General features: G+C 38.3%; 1 protein-coding gene across 10 annotated transcripts in view; it reads right to left on the bottom strand.

Annotated features, from left to right (window-relative positions):
• Positions 1-20,089, bottom strand: part of CHODL (chondrolectin) — a 45,332-nt gene that overhangs the window by 22,515 nt on the left and 2,728 nt on the right. For 8 of the 10 annotated variants that reach the window (XR_008730998.1, XR_008730999.1, XR_008731000.1 and 5 more), the window contains exons 2-5: positions 5,845-6,157; positions 4,918-5,075; positions 1,515-1,562; positions 1,051-1,134 (exon numbers count right to left, since the gene is read on the bottom strand). Coding sequence is in view for 7 of the 10 variants with exons in the window: in XM_055702717.1 (XP_055558692.1) it covers positions 1,051-1,134; positions 1,515-1,562; positions 4,918-5,075; positions 5,845-6,157 (603 nt within the window). In the remaining 3 variants the exon portion in view is untranslated. The remainder of the gene's footprint in view (positions 1-1,050; positions 1,135-1,514; positions 1,563-4,917; positions 5,076-5,844; positions 6,158-20,089) is intronic. The other 2 variants (XM_055702722.1, XM_055702723.1) reach the window with 1 other exon arrangement.

Genomic DNA, 20,089 nt, shown 5'->3' on the forward strand with positions numbered 1-20,089 from the left:
AACAGTATGCATTTAACATACAAATTGTGGAGACTTTCTTATCCATTGTCCTCTTTTGAACATATTTTCACTAGCAAGAATAAATGTGAATGTTCAGGTTAGGTTCGTTCATGAGTTTTATATAAACAGTATTATTCCTTTCAAAATACACTTCATCAGTATATCCATTCCTCCGGGGTTACAAACAACGGGAAAATCAGTTAGGAAAACCAGCTCAAATCCAGCCAAACAGTGTGGAAACGGAGCACCAGCTTTCATTAATCCTATGGTGTAATCCTGTAAAATCCTGAGTTGCTCCTGAGAGATGTTCAATTCCTTGAATTGAGGCCATGCTACAATTCTTCATGAACCTCGGGCCTCCAGTCAGGACATAAATTGCTAAATGAAGTAGCTGGGGCATTACAGCAAACTCCTAGGCAGTAGGTATCCATTTCCAAGATATGAAGTGCCATCTCTACTAGAAATCTCAGCAAAGAATTTAACTCCTCTTAGCATGTGGTGTTCCTTAAACACAGGGTACTTGGGGAGCTATGGCACAGTGCTTATTCTACAGATAACTGAACAATTCATGCTCTATTGGGAACGACTCATTTGTGTCTTTGTTATGAGTACCGAGTATCAGATATAAAAGATAATATATGCATCACATGTTTGTTACATGTGTTGGGAAAGAGGTGGGGAGGAGATGGAGAGGGGCAAGGCACTGGTTACCACAGCCTAGAAGGAGACGCTCCTTAGCTGAGTGCATACTGGTGAAATCTTGCACCTTGACAGAGACTCACCAGGATCAGACACAACGGTGCAGATTTCAAGGACTGGTAAACTGTAGATGTGGTTCAGTGTTTGGGGAGACATGGAAATGATTTGTTTCCACAGTTACAAAGAGAATGACTCTTGAAATGTTATTCAAAAGTATACATTTCCAGGGCATTTCCTGGGAAAACAGACTGCTTCCTCCCATTGACAATAATGGAAGTTGCTACAGATCCATTTAACAGAGTCCACTGTTAATATTTTTACCAGAACACTCAATTCATACAACCACATTACCTGTTTCAGTAGCAATAACATGATACTGATCTTCTGGTTTGCTCGTGTCGTAAGGATTTCCTGCTGGCACAGTTGGAAAGGTATCTGAAAAGGATATCAGACATTTTAGGAAAATAATGAGTAAAAAATATGGCTGTTATGTTGTTAAAAAAATTAATACTAATTACATCTTAATTTATACTGGAAAATGAGCATTTTCAGGATTGATTAAACTGCTGGATATATAAGTGTAAACACAATTTTATTGCAAAATCGGGATTACATCTGGAACAAGAATTATGAATGGTGCTGTTCTGAACAACAGCCATATATTTGAAGATATTGCTCTCTGAAGAATTCATTTTTCCTGTTTCAGTTCTAAACTATGCCTGTTATATTTGAGTTATTTTGTAAATTCTCGTAAACTATCCTTACAATTATGTGTTTACCATTGCAAGTCAATTTAATGTTTCAAAATTTCTTACCGTAATCTGGCTCCGCTCTGTCTCCTAATTCTTTTTGTAAGACATTATCTGTTAAATCAATATTTGAAATTGATTGTTGAAGAACAAAAAAATTTGTGTAATAAAACAGGTGTTTTCATCATTTTGCATGCAGTATCAGAGAAACAGACACACTCCTCAAAACAATAATTGTTTAATTCTTCAGCATTTAATCTTTTTACCAGAGGCTATTTGCAAACTAGTGTCAAATCACTTCCAGTTCATATTTTTTTGCTCCTTAGAAAAGGGCTATAGTTTATTCTAGTTGCAATTCTTGGTGGCCTCTGCTAGGTTACCGACTAAATTACTGAATACCTTAATTTCTTGGGCTGAATAAAACTCCTAACATATTCAAAGTTACATTTGTGCAGACGATCCTAAAACAACATAAGAAAAGAAGTGCTTCTGTTTAATACTTATAGTCTTATTCACCTTTCCAAAGTAAAGCTTACAGAATGTTGGCTATGAAGCAAAACAAAACAGTGCAAGTTTGTGAGGTTAGATGTCAGCTTCATGTAGTCTAGTTTTGCAAAAGGCAGCCCTAAAATACAAATCAAGGGCCGTGGATTCTAACACATCACATAAGGAAGTGAAATCACCGAAACAGGAATTATAGTATCATATTTCTTGTAATGCATCAGAACTGGAGAACCAATTCATCACTTTGAGCTGGATTGCAGAGGTTTGCAAGTTAAACTTTTGGCTCTTGTTACACGTAAATGTTTACAAATATTACAGAATTAATTACCTCATACTGGGCATAGGAATGGAACCTGCATGATTGTTTGAATAACATTCCTTTAACGTAAGATTATATTAGCATGATAGTGTTATGAGCATGCAGTTCCAAGGGTCCTGACGAAAGACCAAAATGCTGGGAGAAATCAAAGAAGAAATAAAGCCTACTAGAACAAAGGCAATTATTTCATCTGCTCTGGTAAAAACTGGTTATGTTTGGCCATATGTAAAGACATCAAAATATCAGAGTTGCTGGCTTTAGTCAGCAGAAGGGGAGATGAGTTTTTAATTTGATTGCACAATCAAAACTACAGGAGCTGGACAGGAACTAAATGTGGTTGCAATTACCAACCCATAATTAAATTTAAGATTGCTGAATGATCAATATGATATAAAGCCAGACTGAATATTGCAACAGTAAATGTTGTCAAGGGAGGTACTATAAAAAGGGCTTAGGAAAATGAATGTGACTACCAGAAATGTAGTTGCTGCTTGAATAAGACTGCTTAATGAGCACTGCCCCGAATTTGCTGCTGATACAATTAGATGCAACTTCATCATGGTCACCTACAGCCTCTGTGTTTTGGCCTATGACTGGTATCATACACCAATATACTAAAGAGACAGGAAAGTTGTGGAAAAACAATATACTCAGATAACAAAGTGAAATTCAATCTGCATGTGGCACTTTAATACTCCTGGTAAAATGGATGTATTTTGTATTGCAAATGGTTGATGCTGAAGCTATTACAGCGATTTCGGGAGAAAAAAAAAAAGTCATTTGTAAGTCTCACTAGGTTTTAGATAGCAAATGTAATTTTCTTACAAACACTGTGGTACTTTCTTCAGGTAGTGAAAGAAATACCATACACCTATTTATATACATTTATACATCTGCTCCTCCATGTGATAGAAAAATACATTTCTGGAGAATAGTCTGTTTTGCTAGAAAGCACTATTCCAACAGCTTGAAAAATAAATAGCTACAATTCAGTTGTACTATATTTAGCTGCATAACAATGTCAGTCATAATAATAATCTACCTATATATGGTCTGCCTTATTATGTACCTCATTACACAGCAGTAATATATTTCAACATAGTGAAAGAAATACAAATTCATTTTCATTGTTACTGTTGTCATTTTGTTTTCTGCCAAGCCAAAATACCCAGCATTTTTTCAGATGGTGAAAACAATATAAAAAAAAATTATTTATTATATCTCAACTAGAATGGTAGCAGTTCATTGTTATAGAATAATTATTTCACTTAAATTTGTTTGTTTTTAAAGATATGAAATATACTTGAACCAGCTCTTTTAATCAAACCTGCATTGTCTGACATAAAAATGTTGTTATTTTAACAACTTAAAATATTTTTAGTGTTCTCTTATTTCAAAATACTTGTTATCAGTTGTAAAAGTGATAAAACTGTTTATGTCACAGTTCCTTGAATGGCCTATGTGACCAAGATGGTAACTGAGCTCCTGGAGATAGTGATAGTCAATAATAATTTTATAAGCAGGATCAGATTTGGGGCAGGGTGGGGTGGGGTGAGTGGGTGGGTGGGTAAAATATGTGGGTATATCAAGTCTTCCAAGTATTTAATATTTGCTTGCAATATTAATTGTCATTAATATCCCCATTAAGATATTAGACAGTGAGAAAACTGTCTACCAAAACTGCAGGAAGAAAATAGCCTGAATCTCTGCAGACAGATGGATCTCTACAAAGAGTATGATTATTTCTAGATCATAAGCATAAAGAAAGCAGGTAGCAAACTGAAGAATTAGGTAGGTCAAATAGCTGCTAAGAGTAGGATTTCATATGCATTCTTACTTTCAGCTTAGTTTTTGAAAAGCAGACGTGTCATAAATTATTTGAAAATATTTGCATGATCTTGCTGAAAAACAAGTTTTCATTTACTGTAAGTACCACCAAAACTAGAAACTGTTACAGGCTCAACTTGAAAGTTTACTTTTCATGTCCTTTTTCTGTTTGCACTAAGTTCTAGTTTATAGTTCATGTTTCCTCTATTGACATACACAGAACCTATGTCATGTCTGGAAGTATAGCCAAATTGCCCAAGATCTGGCTTCTTCTGTCACCATCTGAACTAGTGTGCATCTGCTTTTCATATGTATAAATTTACATTCACAAATGCAGAATTTTCTTCCTGCTGTTCTGGACTTCACTATTTAAGCCAAAACTTATTGAAACAGCCATCACACAAGTTGGTCTAAAATGGTAGAGGTCTGCAACTACAAGGACAGTGTAGTTGTTTTACAGTAAGACCAAGAGATGTCTTGGTCATTGTACTTGATAGCAAGCAAGGGAGATAGGAAGTGGACACTTAAAACACTTTGTGGAGAATAAAATAACTAGTGAATGAGTTAAATCAAAGTAAACTGGGCAATGCATGGCAGTGAAGCTAACCATCATTCTTATTGAATACAAACAGGTTTATTTAAATTACCACTAGATTTGATAAGTTACATCCCATGTTAATGTCAGCTCAGGCACTCACAGACCAAAGCAATCAGTACCACAGGCCGCAAGACATTTGCAGATTCCCTAATAAAAGAAGAGGCAATTGCTTTTTCTAAAAAAGTGTCCCTCCTGTGGAATATAATTTTATTTACACCTACCTGGGCCATACTTGCAGATAAAATTGTGCTTCATGTTGCATCTATCATCATTCCATTGATAAAGGTATGGCCCCCCCAGACCAGGGTTTGCAGTCGGCTGATGATACATCACAACACAGGCTTCACTTCCACAGGAAGGCTCATCTGTATACCAATTTCTAGTGGTACACATAAAGACAAACTTTCACATTTTGAAGGTAAGGTTCATCAGGATGCCAAGTAAAGGAGTTTACATCAGTGAAGATGTGTCAGTCCCAATGGCCCCATCCTCTTCAAAGATATGCTTCCTTTCCCACAACTCCTTCTGTGAAAGGAGTTTAGGACCTGGGCTCCACATCTCTGTATCTTAAAAAAATCTCTGAGTTTTTTTTAAGCAGCTCTGAGGAACTAACACTCCACCGCTCTGCTACCTCTTTTCCTTCTTACCTGACTCTTACCCGTCCCTTTGCCCTGGGTCCTGTGAGCTGCTGCTACCCTGTTTTTTTACTTAGTCAGGAAATTAAAGGCTTTTCAAAGGACAGGGTAGAAACAGAACAATTTCCTCTAAATAACATGCATTCATTCACTTGGTGGATAGCTCCCTGATTCAAGCTGCCCAGAGTCTTGAAGAATTTGTCTGCCGGCTCTCAGCCCACATCCTAAAGACTCCATGCGTGGCAGAAAAATCTCCAAAAGCCATACAGAGGCAAACTCATGAGATGGGAACAAAGAAAATTGTAGGCTGAAGCCATACTATGCCATCCCTTTACAGCTTCAAATTCAAAACAGTGGCTGGCAGCTCCTCTTTATCTGTAGAAGTTAAGGAATAATGCTACTAACTTCATAGGGCAACAAGTTTTCAAAACTTCTTTCTAGAAGACTTGCCAGATATTTCACTTTCCATTTCTTTCCATGAAACCTTCTCTATAAGCAGTTTTACAGACTTACCTGAATGATGAAATACTTCCATCGGCCCACTGGTAGAGGTCAGGGCAAGCACTTGAGCTGGCTAGTCCATCACCACTTCTCCACAACCCAATCCAGAAATCACCATCAGAAATCCCGGAGCCTGATTTAGTGAGGTTTTGTAACATGTTTTCTATTAGTTGCTGCTCAGCTTCACTTTCCAAGCTCAGTAAAGCCCCACCATCAATTTCACAAGCTTGGCGGGCCTCCTGAAAGCCCACACGTCTAGACAAGTCCTGGAAGTAAGCTAACTTGTAACAAGAATGCTTGAAGTCACCATAGCACACCTTTTGACCTGAAAAGTATAAATATGACAGTGTTTAGAGTATAGTAACAAATACCACAACTGGAAAAAAAAAAAAAGAAAAAAAAAAAGAAAAACAAACCAACAAAAAAACCCTAAAGAAACCCACCCCAAAAACAGCACAGCATACATACAGTGATGGAGGACAGTAGGTTTTTATTCTTGTGCCTCCATGTGAAAGGACTTAAGGTAACACACTGACACTGCTGAAAACCCTAGCTTTAACTTAAATATCAGATGTCATACAATTAATGGGAATATATGGCTTTCTTCCCAAGGCCTGTGAAGCTCTCTAAGACACTGAAGCGTCCCACTACCTTCTGGAAAAACGTTCTCTGCTTTAAGAACTGCACCATCAGACCCCTCTATTAAAGCCAGGATCTGTGTGTAGGGTATCTTCTTAACTTTTTAATACTAATAGACCAACTCCACTTCTACTTTGAAATCAAAGCTATTTGATCAGGAAAAAAAAAAAAGTTTAAAATTCTCAATGTTAGTGGCAGGAAGCAGCTAGCAATTCCTTGATTCTGCTATTTAACCTTGAGAGGCTGTATTTACAAGGACCTCACAGTTACTATTTGCTATAATTTGCTAAATACAACCTGTAAGGATGTGTGGAAGGAGAGTGTCTGCCTTTTTAAGGGTATCTGGTCAATGACTTTTCCAGTGCAAAAAGGAATACTAAGAAAAGAAACAAAGTACAGAGACATAAACCTGACAGGAAAACATAATGGCAAGACACACACAAAAAACCACCTTCTCAGGCACACAAATTGGTGGTCTACCAAGAAACTGCAGACAAACAGCATTTTGCAACTTGATAAGGATGTTGTGGGGTCTGATTGGAATATGCAGTCTGATGAGGGAACATATGGGGTTAGGGAATGGGGAGGAACAAAAGGGGAATAGACAGAAGGGGGTATAAGAGAAGTGGTGTAAGAAAGGCCAGTCATAAGTAAAACATGATGTGTGCGTGTCTGGATGTGTGTCTCCCCTAGTGACCTTCTGTCCCTGCCAGCTGACAAGGAGGGAACTTGCCTGTCTGTGTTTCTGTGGGTCCTGCACATGGGTGCTGCTGAAGGCAGCGCCTTCTCTGTGGCAGTCTGCATGATGGCCATGGCCATGTCCTGTCGGTGTGGCACTGAGATACTTGCTCAGTTTTGCTACTGTTTGAACCAGTGAAGGGGAAGGCAGCAGCCACATTCCTCATCTCAGAGAGGGGCCCTGGGTACCGCGCTGGGCACCAGTGGCCAGGCAGGAGGGAGCCCTGGGGCTGGAGGGAGCCCTGGGGCTAGAGGTGCTGGAGGAGGCAGGCACACTCTTAACAACCCTTAACACAGCCAACAGAAACTCCAGGTATTGCCAGATACCACAATACTATCCAGATACCATAAAAAAAACCCCTGTGATGCTTTCAGAGCTGTATCTGTGGAAAGAATCAAAAGCCAATGAAGAAATAGTGCTTATCCATCCCCGTTCTTTCGCCAAGACACATGCCTTTTTCCTAAAAAGAAAAAGCAGTTATCACCTTCTTCAACTAGTGAGATTCTTTAGAGCTTATTCAACATACACAAGATGTGGAATGAACAAACTCGCTGATCAGCTGCAGCTGAAATCCAGTATGTTTATTTAGGGACAGGAGAAGGGTTGTAAATATAAGGAAAAAAATTAACCAACTCTTAAAACAAGTATTGTCAGTATAGAAGTTTATCATTGGAAAAGAAAAGTAGGAGAGTTTATTTTACTAACTAAGGAAGAATTACTGAAGGATAACAAAGAAATAACAGGCAATACCTAGATTTTTAGAAATCAAAAAAAACTATCATTTTACTAGAAAATTTGGCAAGGACAGTATTTTGTTGTACCATGTCAGGTTTCTATTTGAAAAAATTGTATTTACTCTCATGCTTAAGCAAATCCAAATACATGATCATGTAAATAATCCTTTGGTTTAACTTTGAAGACATTTTATGCTGTTTTACCTTAGAAAATAAAATTGTAAATTGGGACTGGGAAACAGCAACATCATCCTATAATTTAAGCTGTACTTAAGGTTTTTAAGCCACTGTTTTTCTACACAGAATAAACATCAAAGTGAACAAAAAAGCCTAAAAGATACAATAAAGTTAATTCTTCTTGCTTTAGCGTTGCTTCATTTTTGTATGTAATGACAAGTAGCATACTTCCCATAGCAGACTGCATACAGCACAAGAGCTGACTGAAGACTTCTCTACTTGCATAGAGCACAGATCCAAGAATTTGCAGAGAATAAGCAGACTGTATCAAAGCTACATGAACATAGGAATGTAAAAACAGGATCATCTCACGACTTTTAGCTAAATCTGAAAGTAACTCTTATTTTTCAGATCTTTCTTATTGCGGAAAGCTAAATTACAGGGGCAGTAGGGATAAACACGTGTAGCCTTCTAGTGTTTCCCACAGTTCTTGCAATCTACCTAAATTTTTTTTTTCTGAAACCTTTTCTTTATAATACCCTGTGAAAGTTCATTTGGGAAAAGGACCATTAGTAAGAGATGCATCTTTGCAGTCTCATTCTTACTTTGGCTTGGCAGGCAGACTTCTGAAAAGTCATTTGTTCATGAGTTGTTAATCTGCCAAAATTATACAGGAACAAGAATAACCTAATGTAAGGACAAGCTTATGCCACAGATATTTGTGGAAAAAAGCCAGGCTTTGAGATCAGAAAAGAGTACCTATTTGGACTTTCTCTGATAATGTCCTGACAATGCCATGTACATCCCAATTCCTTTCCTGCCATTTCCCTTTATTCATATAGGTTAAGAGCCTTGCTATCAATCAACTAGTAAGAGCCATAGTCCTAGCAGGGCAATAGTGCTGAAGAATCAAGGGGCAGACCCCTTGTTAGAGATGCATATAAGATAATGGGTTTATTTATAAAGCTTCTTTGAACAAAAGAAAAAATACCCCTATTACCAATGTATCAAAGCAATAACACCACATGCTCAAAAGTGGGAAGTGCAAAAATGAAAGCTGCATGTGAAATCACAGCTTGTTCCCTTCCTCTATAATGCTGCAATTCAAATTTTGTTAACATGATCATAACCTTTTTATTTTCCCAGGGAGCTCTGTCTCATTACAGGATAGAGTGCACAGTGAAGGAGAAGCTGATGAAAATGCTGCTCTTCTCCACTGGGTGAGTGACAATGGCTTATTGCCAGAGTACACATATGTCCATAACAGCACAAATATACCAAGGCTGGCACTGAATTATGTAGGATACTAATATTTTGCAAGGAAAGGGGACCACACCTCTCCCTGCAATTAAAGATTGGATTGAAAACATCAGTTCAAGATGTATATGCAGATTTATGGAGAGTGCTTTGTCCATTGTCTTGTTCTTTTTATTTCCCTGAAAATTTTTAGAAATAAACTCTTTCACAATTCCTTTCATTCTGTGCACATACTCCTCCTTGAATAGTAAGTGAGCAATTCAGGTATCAAAATAACCCTGTCACTGTTTTAGTCATAAACATTCAATCCACCGAGATGAGTGGGCTGGCCACTATGGATCTCAATTCATGTGCTGTGCCTCCCTTCCACAGGAAACAGCTACAGCTTTCCATCTGTAACGCGTGCACCCACTCCCCTTCCCCATGTGTTTCTCAGGTGCCTGAAGCACCACCCTCACTTTCTGTTCTCATGCACAGTTTCTGCTCTTCTGTGACGCTCCCAAAACCTGAATCAAATGACCTCTCCAACAGGACAAATAGGTCTTTTCTGGTTAACTGACAAAGCTTCTCCAGGGTACTTATCTCCCAGTCAGCTGCTGCACGGACACTCATGTTGCCAAATTTCTTAGCTGCTATAAAGCTTGTGCCTATAAGCCCTAAGTTGTGCTGTGTACTGCTCCAACACAGAGGTTGCATCAGTGTCAAGGCTCAGCTCCATCACCTGCACCAAGATGAGGAAAGCAGGTGGGACTGTACAGAGTGGGAGAAGGACATGCACTTGCAATGCACAACAGCAGCACAGCAGCTTGAGAGGTGCCACCACAGCCCCTAATACATGCCCAGCTTTCCAGTGTCGTGTGTTCGGAGCAGAAAGCCCTCTTGGAGCCTTCCAGAATACAGATGTGAAGGCCCAAGGGTTTATGTGAAATGAATAGTGAGTTAAAAATCTTGAAACTGTGTGAAGACTTTTTTTTTTTTCCTTCCCCCAATCTTTGAGGATATTGTTATTGCAGATGCTTGTGCAGGGTTAAATAACTCTAAAATCAAGTATTACAAAGTGAAAGCATTGAAGTGAAAATTTCTGTACAACCCAACTCCTAAATTACTTCTCTTTCATTTGTTGCTCTCTACACCTGTGGCAAAAGAAGTAATATCTCCTTCTTACAGGTTGATCATTTGTGCAAGAATATACCTCTAGAAGACAACAAAGAAAACAGCAAGAAACCAAGAAATATTTGGCATTAAGACTCATCCGGTGTGAACGAAGTACGTGATGCAGAGTAGTAAGCTTTCTGGAAGAAGCTGTGAAATTTTTTTTTTTTTTGTAGTTAATTTAGTCCCTGTGTTTAGGCAATGACCTACTCTGAATTTTTTCTTTCTTCTTTTGAAGGGGACTTTTAGCTGCTGTAGCAAAGCTGGTTCAATGTGTTAATGGAAATCTGCAGTTGTGCCTTAATAGCTGGCAAATCAGTTGATGTTTTATACTCTTCTTGGAACATGCTGAGATGTCAAGTTTTCAAGCTTCATTTTTTTTTACAGCTTTCTCTACTAATTTCTGGACTACAAAGCAGAAATAATTTACCAATGAAAAATTACAGAATGGACTACCTTGTGTAGCAGACAAGGTAAGTATGGAAACATTAACTGTGGGCTATTTTACATTCTAACATCTTTGCAGCAAAGACTCCACTGTTAATTCTAAAGCAACATTTGCCATTTCAACTGCATAAATTGAATTCCAATTTTTCTATCACAATTGAATAGTAACTAGATTTGTAAGCATGTCTGTTGGAATGAATCAGCTAAGATACTATGCAACGTGAATAAATAGAGGCAAGTTAGGTTTTTACAACCTTCCCACAAAATCTGCCCTGTGCTGCTTGAGAGATGAAAGAAGGAAATAATTGTTTCCTCACAGGGTACCCAGAAAGGGAGAGGAAAAAAAAAAAAAAGGCATGCTATTGTATTTAGTCCTCCCTTCAGCATGAGGCCAAAGATCTATTTAGTTTAATAAGATCCAAGAACTGATTCTTGTTTTCCCTTACAAATGCTCAGACAAGGTTTCAACCACCTCTACCTGACTATCTGCAGATGTGGAGTGCTTATATATTTCCTTTCATGAAGTGTATCAGCTCCTTAATCCTTGACCCATCTTCCCTCACTCAAGCAGAACAGACCAGACCCTAGTCAGAAGTAGGCAGAGAAATAGAAAAAAACCACTCTTGGCTTGGTGTCGTGAACCATTTTCTGTGAGCCTTACCTTTTCATCAGCAATTGCTTGCCTGCCTGTTGAGGGGAGAGTGCTGTGTTGAAGCAACAAGAAACGGACAAAGACTGTTCTCTTTTCGCAGCTGGAAAACTGCAAGATTGGGTCTCCCCAGTTTCCTTAATGGAAACATCGCCAGGTTTGTTCTTTCCACCCCTCCTACGTACACCAGCCATACCACACAGCTCTGGCCCTGTTCCCTCAGCCTCAGCAGCTCTAGTTGGCTACTGCAGAGAACATGAACTCACTTTGTCTCACCATCCTGTTAGCTGAAGAAAGCAAGAGTACAGCAATACTTGCTCTAAGACGTGCTACCTACCACCTCCATCCATACAGATCAGTTTCCATCTTTGGATGTCACACAGCAGCTCCATAGCAAAATGTGTTGATATCAACATTAAAACAAGGATAGCTTTTAGCTGAAATACTTGGAACTTAGTTAAAACATTTCTACAGATAAATCAGGGGGGGGGGGGGGGGGGGTGGAAATCACATCAAGAAAAGGAGAAACAACCAAGTTCTCAGCTGTTATTTCAGTCAGTTATGTCTCCATTATGTTTTAATAATGATGTTTCATTATGCAGAAATAATAGGTTCCTTTAGGTCTGTCATGACAGAAGTTATAGCAAAATGTCATTTAGAAGTGAAATTACTGATAAAATACCCAACTCAAAGACTTCTCTCCTTAAGAGCATCAGGCCCAGCTACACCCCCATGGGCCACGAGGGAGGGGTACCATTATCTTGAGGAATACCCATGACTCAGCTGGAGGTTTTGAAGATGTCAGGTAGAAGATAAGCTCCCTGCTGGTAAATCCCATTCCTCTTACTCTTGAACTTCACAAACTAAGTTCTGGGTCCGCTGCCATTAGAATCCACCTAGATTTGTGGGGAACAGCAGCCATATGTGCATAGCATGTGTGAGGAGAGAACAACGGGATGCACAAAGCCTGCTGTAGAAATGTCCATCACGGTTTCATACCGTGACTTTTTTCTTCCCAAGATAAAGGATTCAGCAGAAAACACGAAGAAGCATTTGGTACAAAGGAATGTGAAACATTTAACATTGATCAGAGTCCCAAAGGCAAGCATGAGGCTGATGGGGGCCTCTGAAAATAAGCAAAATAAAGACACAAGGACATAAGTGAAAGCGATCATGAAATAACAGCAAGATAGAAATCTACATAAATTACCAAAATATTCCACTGGCTAAAAAATATTTCTCTGCTTGTGTTGTGAAGATTAGTCTTGGTCTTAAACCTGTATGAGCATATTGGCCTCAGGGGCTGCGTAACCAGCATGCAGGACACTGGGCACCATTTGTTTTCACCTGCCCTCATGTCACAGGGTGCTCCAAGCCAAGTTCCAGTAATGCACTTCAGAATGTAACCAGTAAGAGGCTAAAAGGTATTAAATTTTCCTAATCACATTTTGATTCAAAGCTGATGCATCTTGTCAAGTGACCTTTGTATCATCCAGTCAGATTTTGATTGGGTTCAGCTGCTGGTCATGTTTTGCTCTATTATGTTACTGATGATGATGTTTTACTGCATCATATTTGTGTCCATCTACTGAATTTAATTTGGTTTTTTTGATGATTCATATTACTTTTTCTAAAAAAATACTACTGTGATAAGATTTCATAATTACATTCTGTCTTCATTTATGATAAAAGCAAATTGCCATCTTCTCTCCCAAGGTTTATGATACTGAAGACACATTGTTCTTTAGTTCAGCCAGTATTCAAATCACAGATATTGCTCAGCTCACGCTCCTGAGCAGCTTAAGGAATTCCACATGCTCACAACTCTGTCATTCAAAAACCAACTGCTATACAAATCATATGCCAGCCTATATCTGTATTAATATCTTCAAAGCTAACTCTTCCATACCTTAATAGGTACTTTTTTCTCCCACTCTCCTAATAACCAAGTCTGCAGAGAGAAAACACATTCATTATTGATTTATACTTTGTCTGCATTAGGGGGTGTGTCTAATTGTCTTAATACAGTTTGTCTAAAGTGATTTTTCTTCTGTGAAAAACTCCCAGAGGTTCCAAGTCCCTTTTAAAGGATTACATAAAATAGCTGAGGGCCACATTTGCCTATTAAGTAGCTGTACTTCAGGTAGATATGTATACAGGCAGACAGTTTGTATAAATCATATCATACAGCCATTAGCATGCAGACAATGTCTAAGGTGGCTTACCTTGGCTGGCCCCAACCTTTCTAATGTGCAAAACTCATCTATTAGCCAGGCTTCTTACAATACTGGTAATGGAGTCCCCTTCTTGCTAATTTCCTAGGCATTAGCATGTAAAACTTACAGATGTATAGATAGCATGTATAAAATAATAGGCAAAAAGCAAATTCTTCCTCTCTCAAACACAGGCCAGAATCTATCTTTAGCCATTAATCATCCCATATCTTGTGAATTAGCAAAGACGATGATAGAGGTCCTCAGACACCAGCCAAACAGCCATCTCTAGGATTACTGCAACTTTCACAGAGAAAGAAAACAGGGGATGATTGAAGTTGTCAGTAAAAAGTACTGTATTGTACCATTCATACAGAGATCTAACACAGTTATGCAGAATATGACACTACACAAGAAGCTTTGTCCCAACCCAGTCCCTGCCTTTATTTTTTTCTTTTGCCATGGGAAGTGTTTATCAGTTCATTTATTGCTGAAATTGACTTTTCATCTGTACATCAGCCTTTACTAGTTATGCTATTATGTTTCTAAGCACCTTTAGGGACAAGGAGTTGACTTGGTTATTACTGAATAACACTACTCTCAATAGACCCATAATAGCCACACTTGCACGAAACCCAGCAATCAGAAGACAGTCTGAAAGGAGCATTGGGCACTTTTGATTTAAATAGTAAAGATTATTACTTATCACTAACACCTGGATTTTGCCATGTGGCTGAATACAAACGCAATTTAAATGAAATCTGATAGTTTCCCTGCATATTGCAGCAAGATAGCCAATTAGTAAAAGATGATTAAAAAATATATGCATACGACAAGTATTGATCTGAATAGATTATTATTGGGAAGGTTTGTTAAAGCCTCTATGTGCTTAGAACCTGTGCCATTCTAGGTCCTGGGAAGCTGCAAGCAAGAGTTCCTTGTCCTGCAAAACATAGGTAAGTTTTTCATTGTGTGGAATACAGTGCTGGGAGGATTTGCCTTCCCCAGAGCAGGCTACAAAGTTTGTCTAGATTTTCAAAGTCAGGGATGTGGAGTTTCAGACACCAGCTTGTTCTTGATGTACTGGGAACTAGAATACCTGCCCACATGAAAGGCTGCCATCTTCACCAAGCAGGTAAGCGACAGACAGACTGTCCTGGCTTTGGCTGGGATAATTTTCTTCCTATACCTGGTACAGTGCTGTATTTTTTTTAAATTTAGTATGAGGATAAGGTTGAAAACATGCTGATCTTTTAGGTTTTGCTAAGTAGTGCTTACCCTAAGTAAAGGACTTTTCAGTTTTCCATGCTCTGCCAGTGAGCAGAGCCAGGACAGCTGACCCAACCTAGCCAAAGGGGTATTCCATACCCTAGAGCATCATGCTCAGCATATAAACTGCGGGGAAGTTGGCCAGGAGGGGCTGATCACTGCTCAGGGACTGGCTGGGCATCAGTCAGCATGTGGTGAACAACTGTATGGTGCATCACTTATTTTTTCTTGGGTTTTATTCCTCTCTTTTTGTTAGCTCCCTTTTAATTGCAGTTGTTATTATATAATATTTTTTTTCAGTTAAACTGTTCTTATCTCAACTCACAGGTTTTAACTTTCTCCAGTACTCCTCCCCGTCCCACTGGGAGGTGGGAGAGGGATAAGTGGCTGTGTGGTACTTCCTTGCTGGCTGGGGTTAAACCACAACATAGACTTATTCATTTCACAAAGTAACACACACATTCATTTCTTAGTTATCTTCTCAGCCCTGGCACATGTGGCAGGTATCTCAGGCCACTGATAACAGGGCGGTAAAGAAGTAGCTTGGTGTCTAAATCTCATTAGAAGCTAAGCAACACTTCAACATTCATAATTACCCTTGCAGGAAAACATATGATTACAATTATGTAAATCAATACAGGGTGTCTCCAACTTGAAAATAAATATCCATTTTTATGAAACAGTTTTAGTCACTGATACAAGTGATACGTCAGTGTCAAAAAAAAGAAGTCTATAAAAGTACTTCTTCCCCCTAGCCCAAATCAAATCATTACAATCCTGACAGTTTTCCGTTCCTTTGAGTGAAACACACCTACTTTTTGGCATCAGTTCTGTTTTAGATATCTAGCACATTGTAAATTTAAAGCCTGAGATTCATTTAGCTTTTCCTTAAATAACTTTTCCTCTCTTCTGATCATGTGAACTTTACAGGTATATATCGTAGGGCTCATCACAGCAGACAGACACTTGCTTCTATAAAGGTGTCTGCGCACAACTGCACTGTCCTAGGGGCTCATGCAAAGTGCTAACATAGCTGCTAAGACAACTCCCTAAAAACGGGAAGTTGCCTTCCTTTTAATGCAGGAGAAGGGAACAGAGACTGCTGTCAGACCTGTGTTTTTCCCCTGTCTCTTTTTGAGAGGTCTAGTAACATCGTCACGGTGAGCAATGCAAGCTCCTTGGCATCACCAAGCATGAGGACAATGCACTTGGAAACTTAGCGCTGGTATCCATAGACATGATAAGCTTGCGTTTCAGCATGGTACAGTCTGCATCTTCTCAACTGGCAAGAAGAAAAAAGTCACCAAAAACACAGGGTATGGAACACAAGCATTTTATTTTGCAAGTTATACTTAGGATCTCAGGGTCCCTAACAATGAATTATGTTTTTTAAAAAATACATAACTACCCAAAGTATAACACTCTTCATGGGCATAAATAACCCTGTAGACACAAGCAGGTAGGCCAATGGTAACACCCAAGTATCAGTGGAATCTATTTGAGCCTATTCAAAGTAAGAGGAACTAAGATGTGTTAGAAAGATGTACACATCCTCAAGTCTGCTTCAGGATATGCACTATTTAACCAGAACTTTAAAAACCCACCTACTGCTGAAGCTGTTAGCAGTGTTTTTGCTTGACTGTTTTCATTTTTTCTAACTAGTCTTGTATACACACCAACGTATAATTTTTTAATACATCACAGCCTAAAGACACACCAAAAGTGTTCCATCATTTCAGCTGTTTAATAAAAAAAAAGCATAAGTAGTGACAAACACTGACATGACTGGCAAATTAAGTCCCTTCATCAATAGTTTTCGGTGTAGCTGTGAAGACCAGAACAGATTTCCCAGATGCTTTTAAGACAGACATAATATGGCAGCTAGTAAGTTGTTAGCATGTTGTCAAATAGACTTGACAAAAACTGTAGACTCTGAATGGCTCAAGTATAATGTGTGCCAGCCTAGGGGAGCAGGGAATATTCCTATTCTCCTGTCCCAAACCAGCAGGCATTTTCACACATACCTAATTTTATTTACATCAATATAGTCCCTCAACAGGATCCCACAGGCATAAATTCAAGTACTTCTGATAGTTTCTGCTAATTGCTTATTTCTTATTTTATTCTCTAGAAGGAAACAGTTCATAAGTCTTTAGTCACTGCAGATACACTCTTCATCAATCATTATCCAGAGAAAGCTCAGTCCATTCTCTTATTCTTTTTCAGCAAAATTTGACTGCCTTTTTCCAAGTGCATTTTCATGGATTTGTTACCAAGATACCTGTATTTGCCACAAATGTATGTAAAATTTAATACATGTGGATGTGAAATTAGTTTATTCTATTATAGTCTATATATATAGACTATAAATATATACTATATATATAGAATATAAATATATAACTATATATAGACTATAAATATATAAGAATATAAACTATATTCTATTAGTTTAGTCCATTATATACGGACTTAATTTCCTCGGGTAGAACACTTCACATACATCTCAGTACAAAAGTACAATAGGGTGACCATCTTTCTGCAGTACTTCCACAATTAAAAGAGAAAGCAACAGCAAATTTGTTGCTTTTTTTTTTGCTTTGCTCTTTCACCTTCTACTTTAAAAAAAAGCGCAAAAAGCCAAACCACATGGGATCTTACAATTGGTGACAGTTCACTTAAAGCAAAAATAAAAAGGACCTTTGAGGGGAGAAGAAATAAGTTAGAATATTTTTCTCTTAGGGTAATTTATCCTTATAATAAGGTCATATGAAAGTAAAGCATGATTGGTTAATTCACATCACATGTATACAACCACGTATAGGAAGAAACCGTTGAGATACAGCGTGGGCTTCATCCCACCAAACTTTAGTTATTCACAGTCCACATCTGAGCTGACTCACTGGCCTCACTGTGTAGACAACTGCAAGAAAGAGGCATTTTTAGAGTGATTAGCTACATACTACAGCTACATTTAGATTTAGTTAGGGACCCAGCATTTTCTAAGATTGCTTGGAACTGAAGGTCCTGCTGTCTGTCAGTGGTGGAATGGGGACTGCTTAAGCAAGAGACTCTAATTTCCAACTAGCAAGTGACAGGTATGAGTATGGGCTTACAGTGTAGAAATTACAATCAAGTCATTGCTTCATCTTATTTATCTCACATTAGTACTATATATATTTTCTGATCCATGAAAGATTTGCAAAGAGAAAATATTTATGAGAATAAGTTTCAAGAAAGTGCTGAACAGAGTGCTTTATGAACCATAGCATGTTTTCCTGCAAAAATCTCATAATCGGGTTTGATCTGCATAGGATCAGACCTGAACTAACAGCAAAGTCAAGTCAAGGTACAGAACATGACTTCAACAAGGCAAGGGACTTTTCTGCACCTAGCTGCTGCGCTGGGACTGTACACCAGCCTTGTCTCACTGGGAGCAAGAAAAGGCTGTAGCAGACAAGCAGGCTATCCACACTGTCCCGCACTATGGTAGCTCCCTCCGTGGTAGGTATCTTTTCTTGAGCCCGTTAGCCAAGTATGGCACTGGGACTTGGCAATCATGAGTTTGAGAATTGCAATGCCTTCCTCTATGTTTAAACAAGATATTAAGAAGGAGAAGTTATATTCCTAGATAAGTAGCATGCTCACCTGAGACAAAACACTAGAAGTTTAAGTACTTTGATATTTCTACACTGCTGTAGGACTTATCCACCATCACACACCTCAGGTTATCAAAACTGTTCTCATCCATACACCAGTCACAGCAGTTGACCTCATACAATATATCTTCCCACATGGTATTAGGGAATTTCTTGGTTAGGAGCAAGGCCTGTTTAGTAGAAACATGTATTATATCCAAGAGCCATCACCTCATTTCACTTTAAGAACCTAGATCATTGATTTGTCCCCAAGAAGCCACTGCTCAGAATAGGTGCATAAGGAAAGGAATTAAAAGGATTCTAGGAGTTAAGTGCCAAACTTCCCTCAGTTCTCAAAGTGTCAGCTTTAGTGATTACTGAGACCTACAGCTGAATAATAATAAAAAATAATCTCATACCATGTGGGCAAGTGTGTCTGTTAAAAGCTTTTCTAGTATGGAACTGGATGCTGGGCATTCCCAACAAAACATTACATTCAATACACAACTGTTGCATATGTATCCCATAGATGAGAGTGCCAGGTTTTTTTCAAATTATAAATTCTCAAGTTCTGAGCTACAAATTTAGTATAATTAGCAGTCCATGACAAAAAAAAAACCAACCCACAAACAAAAAAGACCAAAACCAAAAAACACAAAACCCCACAACACACTAGAAGGTTTCATCTACAGAAAATACTTGAAAGTCTAACAGAAAAAATTCAGGCGTAACAAGCAGGCCAAGCCAATTGAACTAAATTAAATTGTGCCTTTTAAAAAAGGGTTTGTTATCTATTCAGTTCACTACTTGTGAAGATACTTCTTTAATTATCTTACTTTATAATACTTTATGACCAGCTTAAACCTGGTCATAATCTGTGCGAATGAACGTATCCACACCTTTAAATGCATTTGAAGCAAATAGGCAAATAAGTTTAGGGGAAACTCTTGTCGTTTCATGACGCATCAAATATTTGTAGTTTTTTCCATTAAGTGTTTTATATATCCAAATACTGTTACACTCAATTAGATCCGTATTTCTTTAAAATACCATATTAGTATTTAGTTTGCTATTGATGCATAGCAACAAAGAGCAAAATTTAAGAAGCCATAGAAATACAAAAAGACAGCAAACAGCAGTCATTAAACTATAACATCTATGATTAATACATAGGCTGTTAAATGATTAGTAATAAGATTAGCTTGCATTTTTCCTGCCCAATAGATACTTAAAGTAATTGCATCTTTGCAAACTGCATTATCATCACCTCCTGTTCTTCATGATGTCATGGGACAGCAAGGCAGACTCAGCAGTTTCTCCTGAGCCTACTTTGATTTTTTTTC

Source organism: Falco cherrug, chromosome 2, assembly GCF_023634085.1.
Source record: "Falco cherrug isolate bFalChe1 chromosome 2, bFalChe1.pri, whole genome shotgun sequence".
NCBI lineage: Eukaryota > Metazoa > Chordata > Aves > Falconiformes > Falconidae > Falco > Falco cherrug.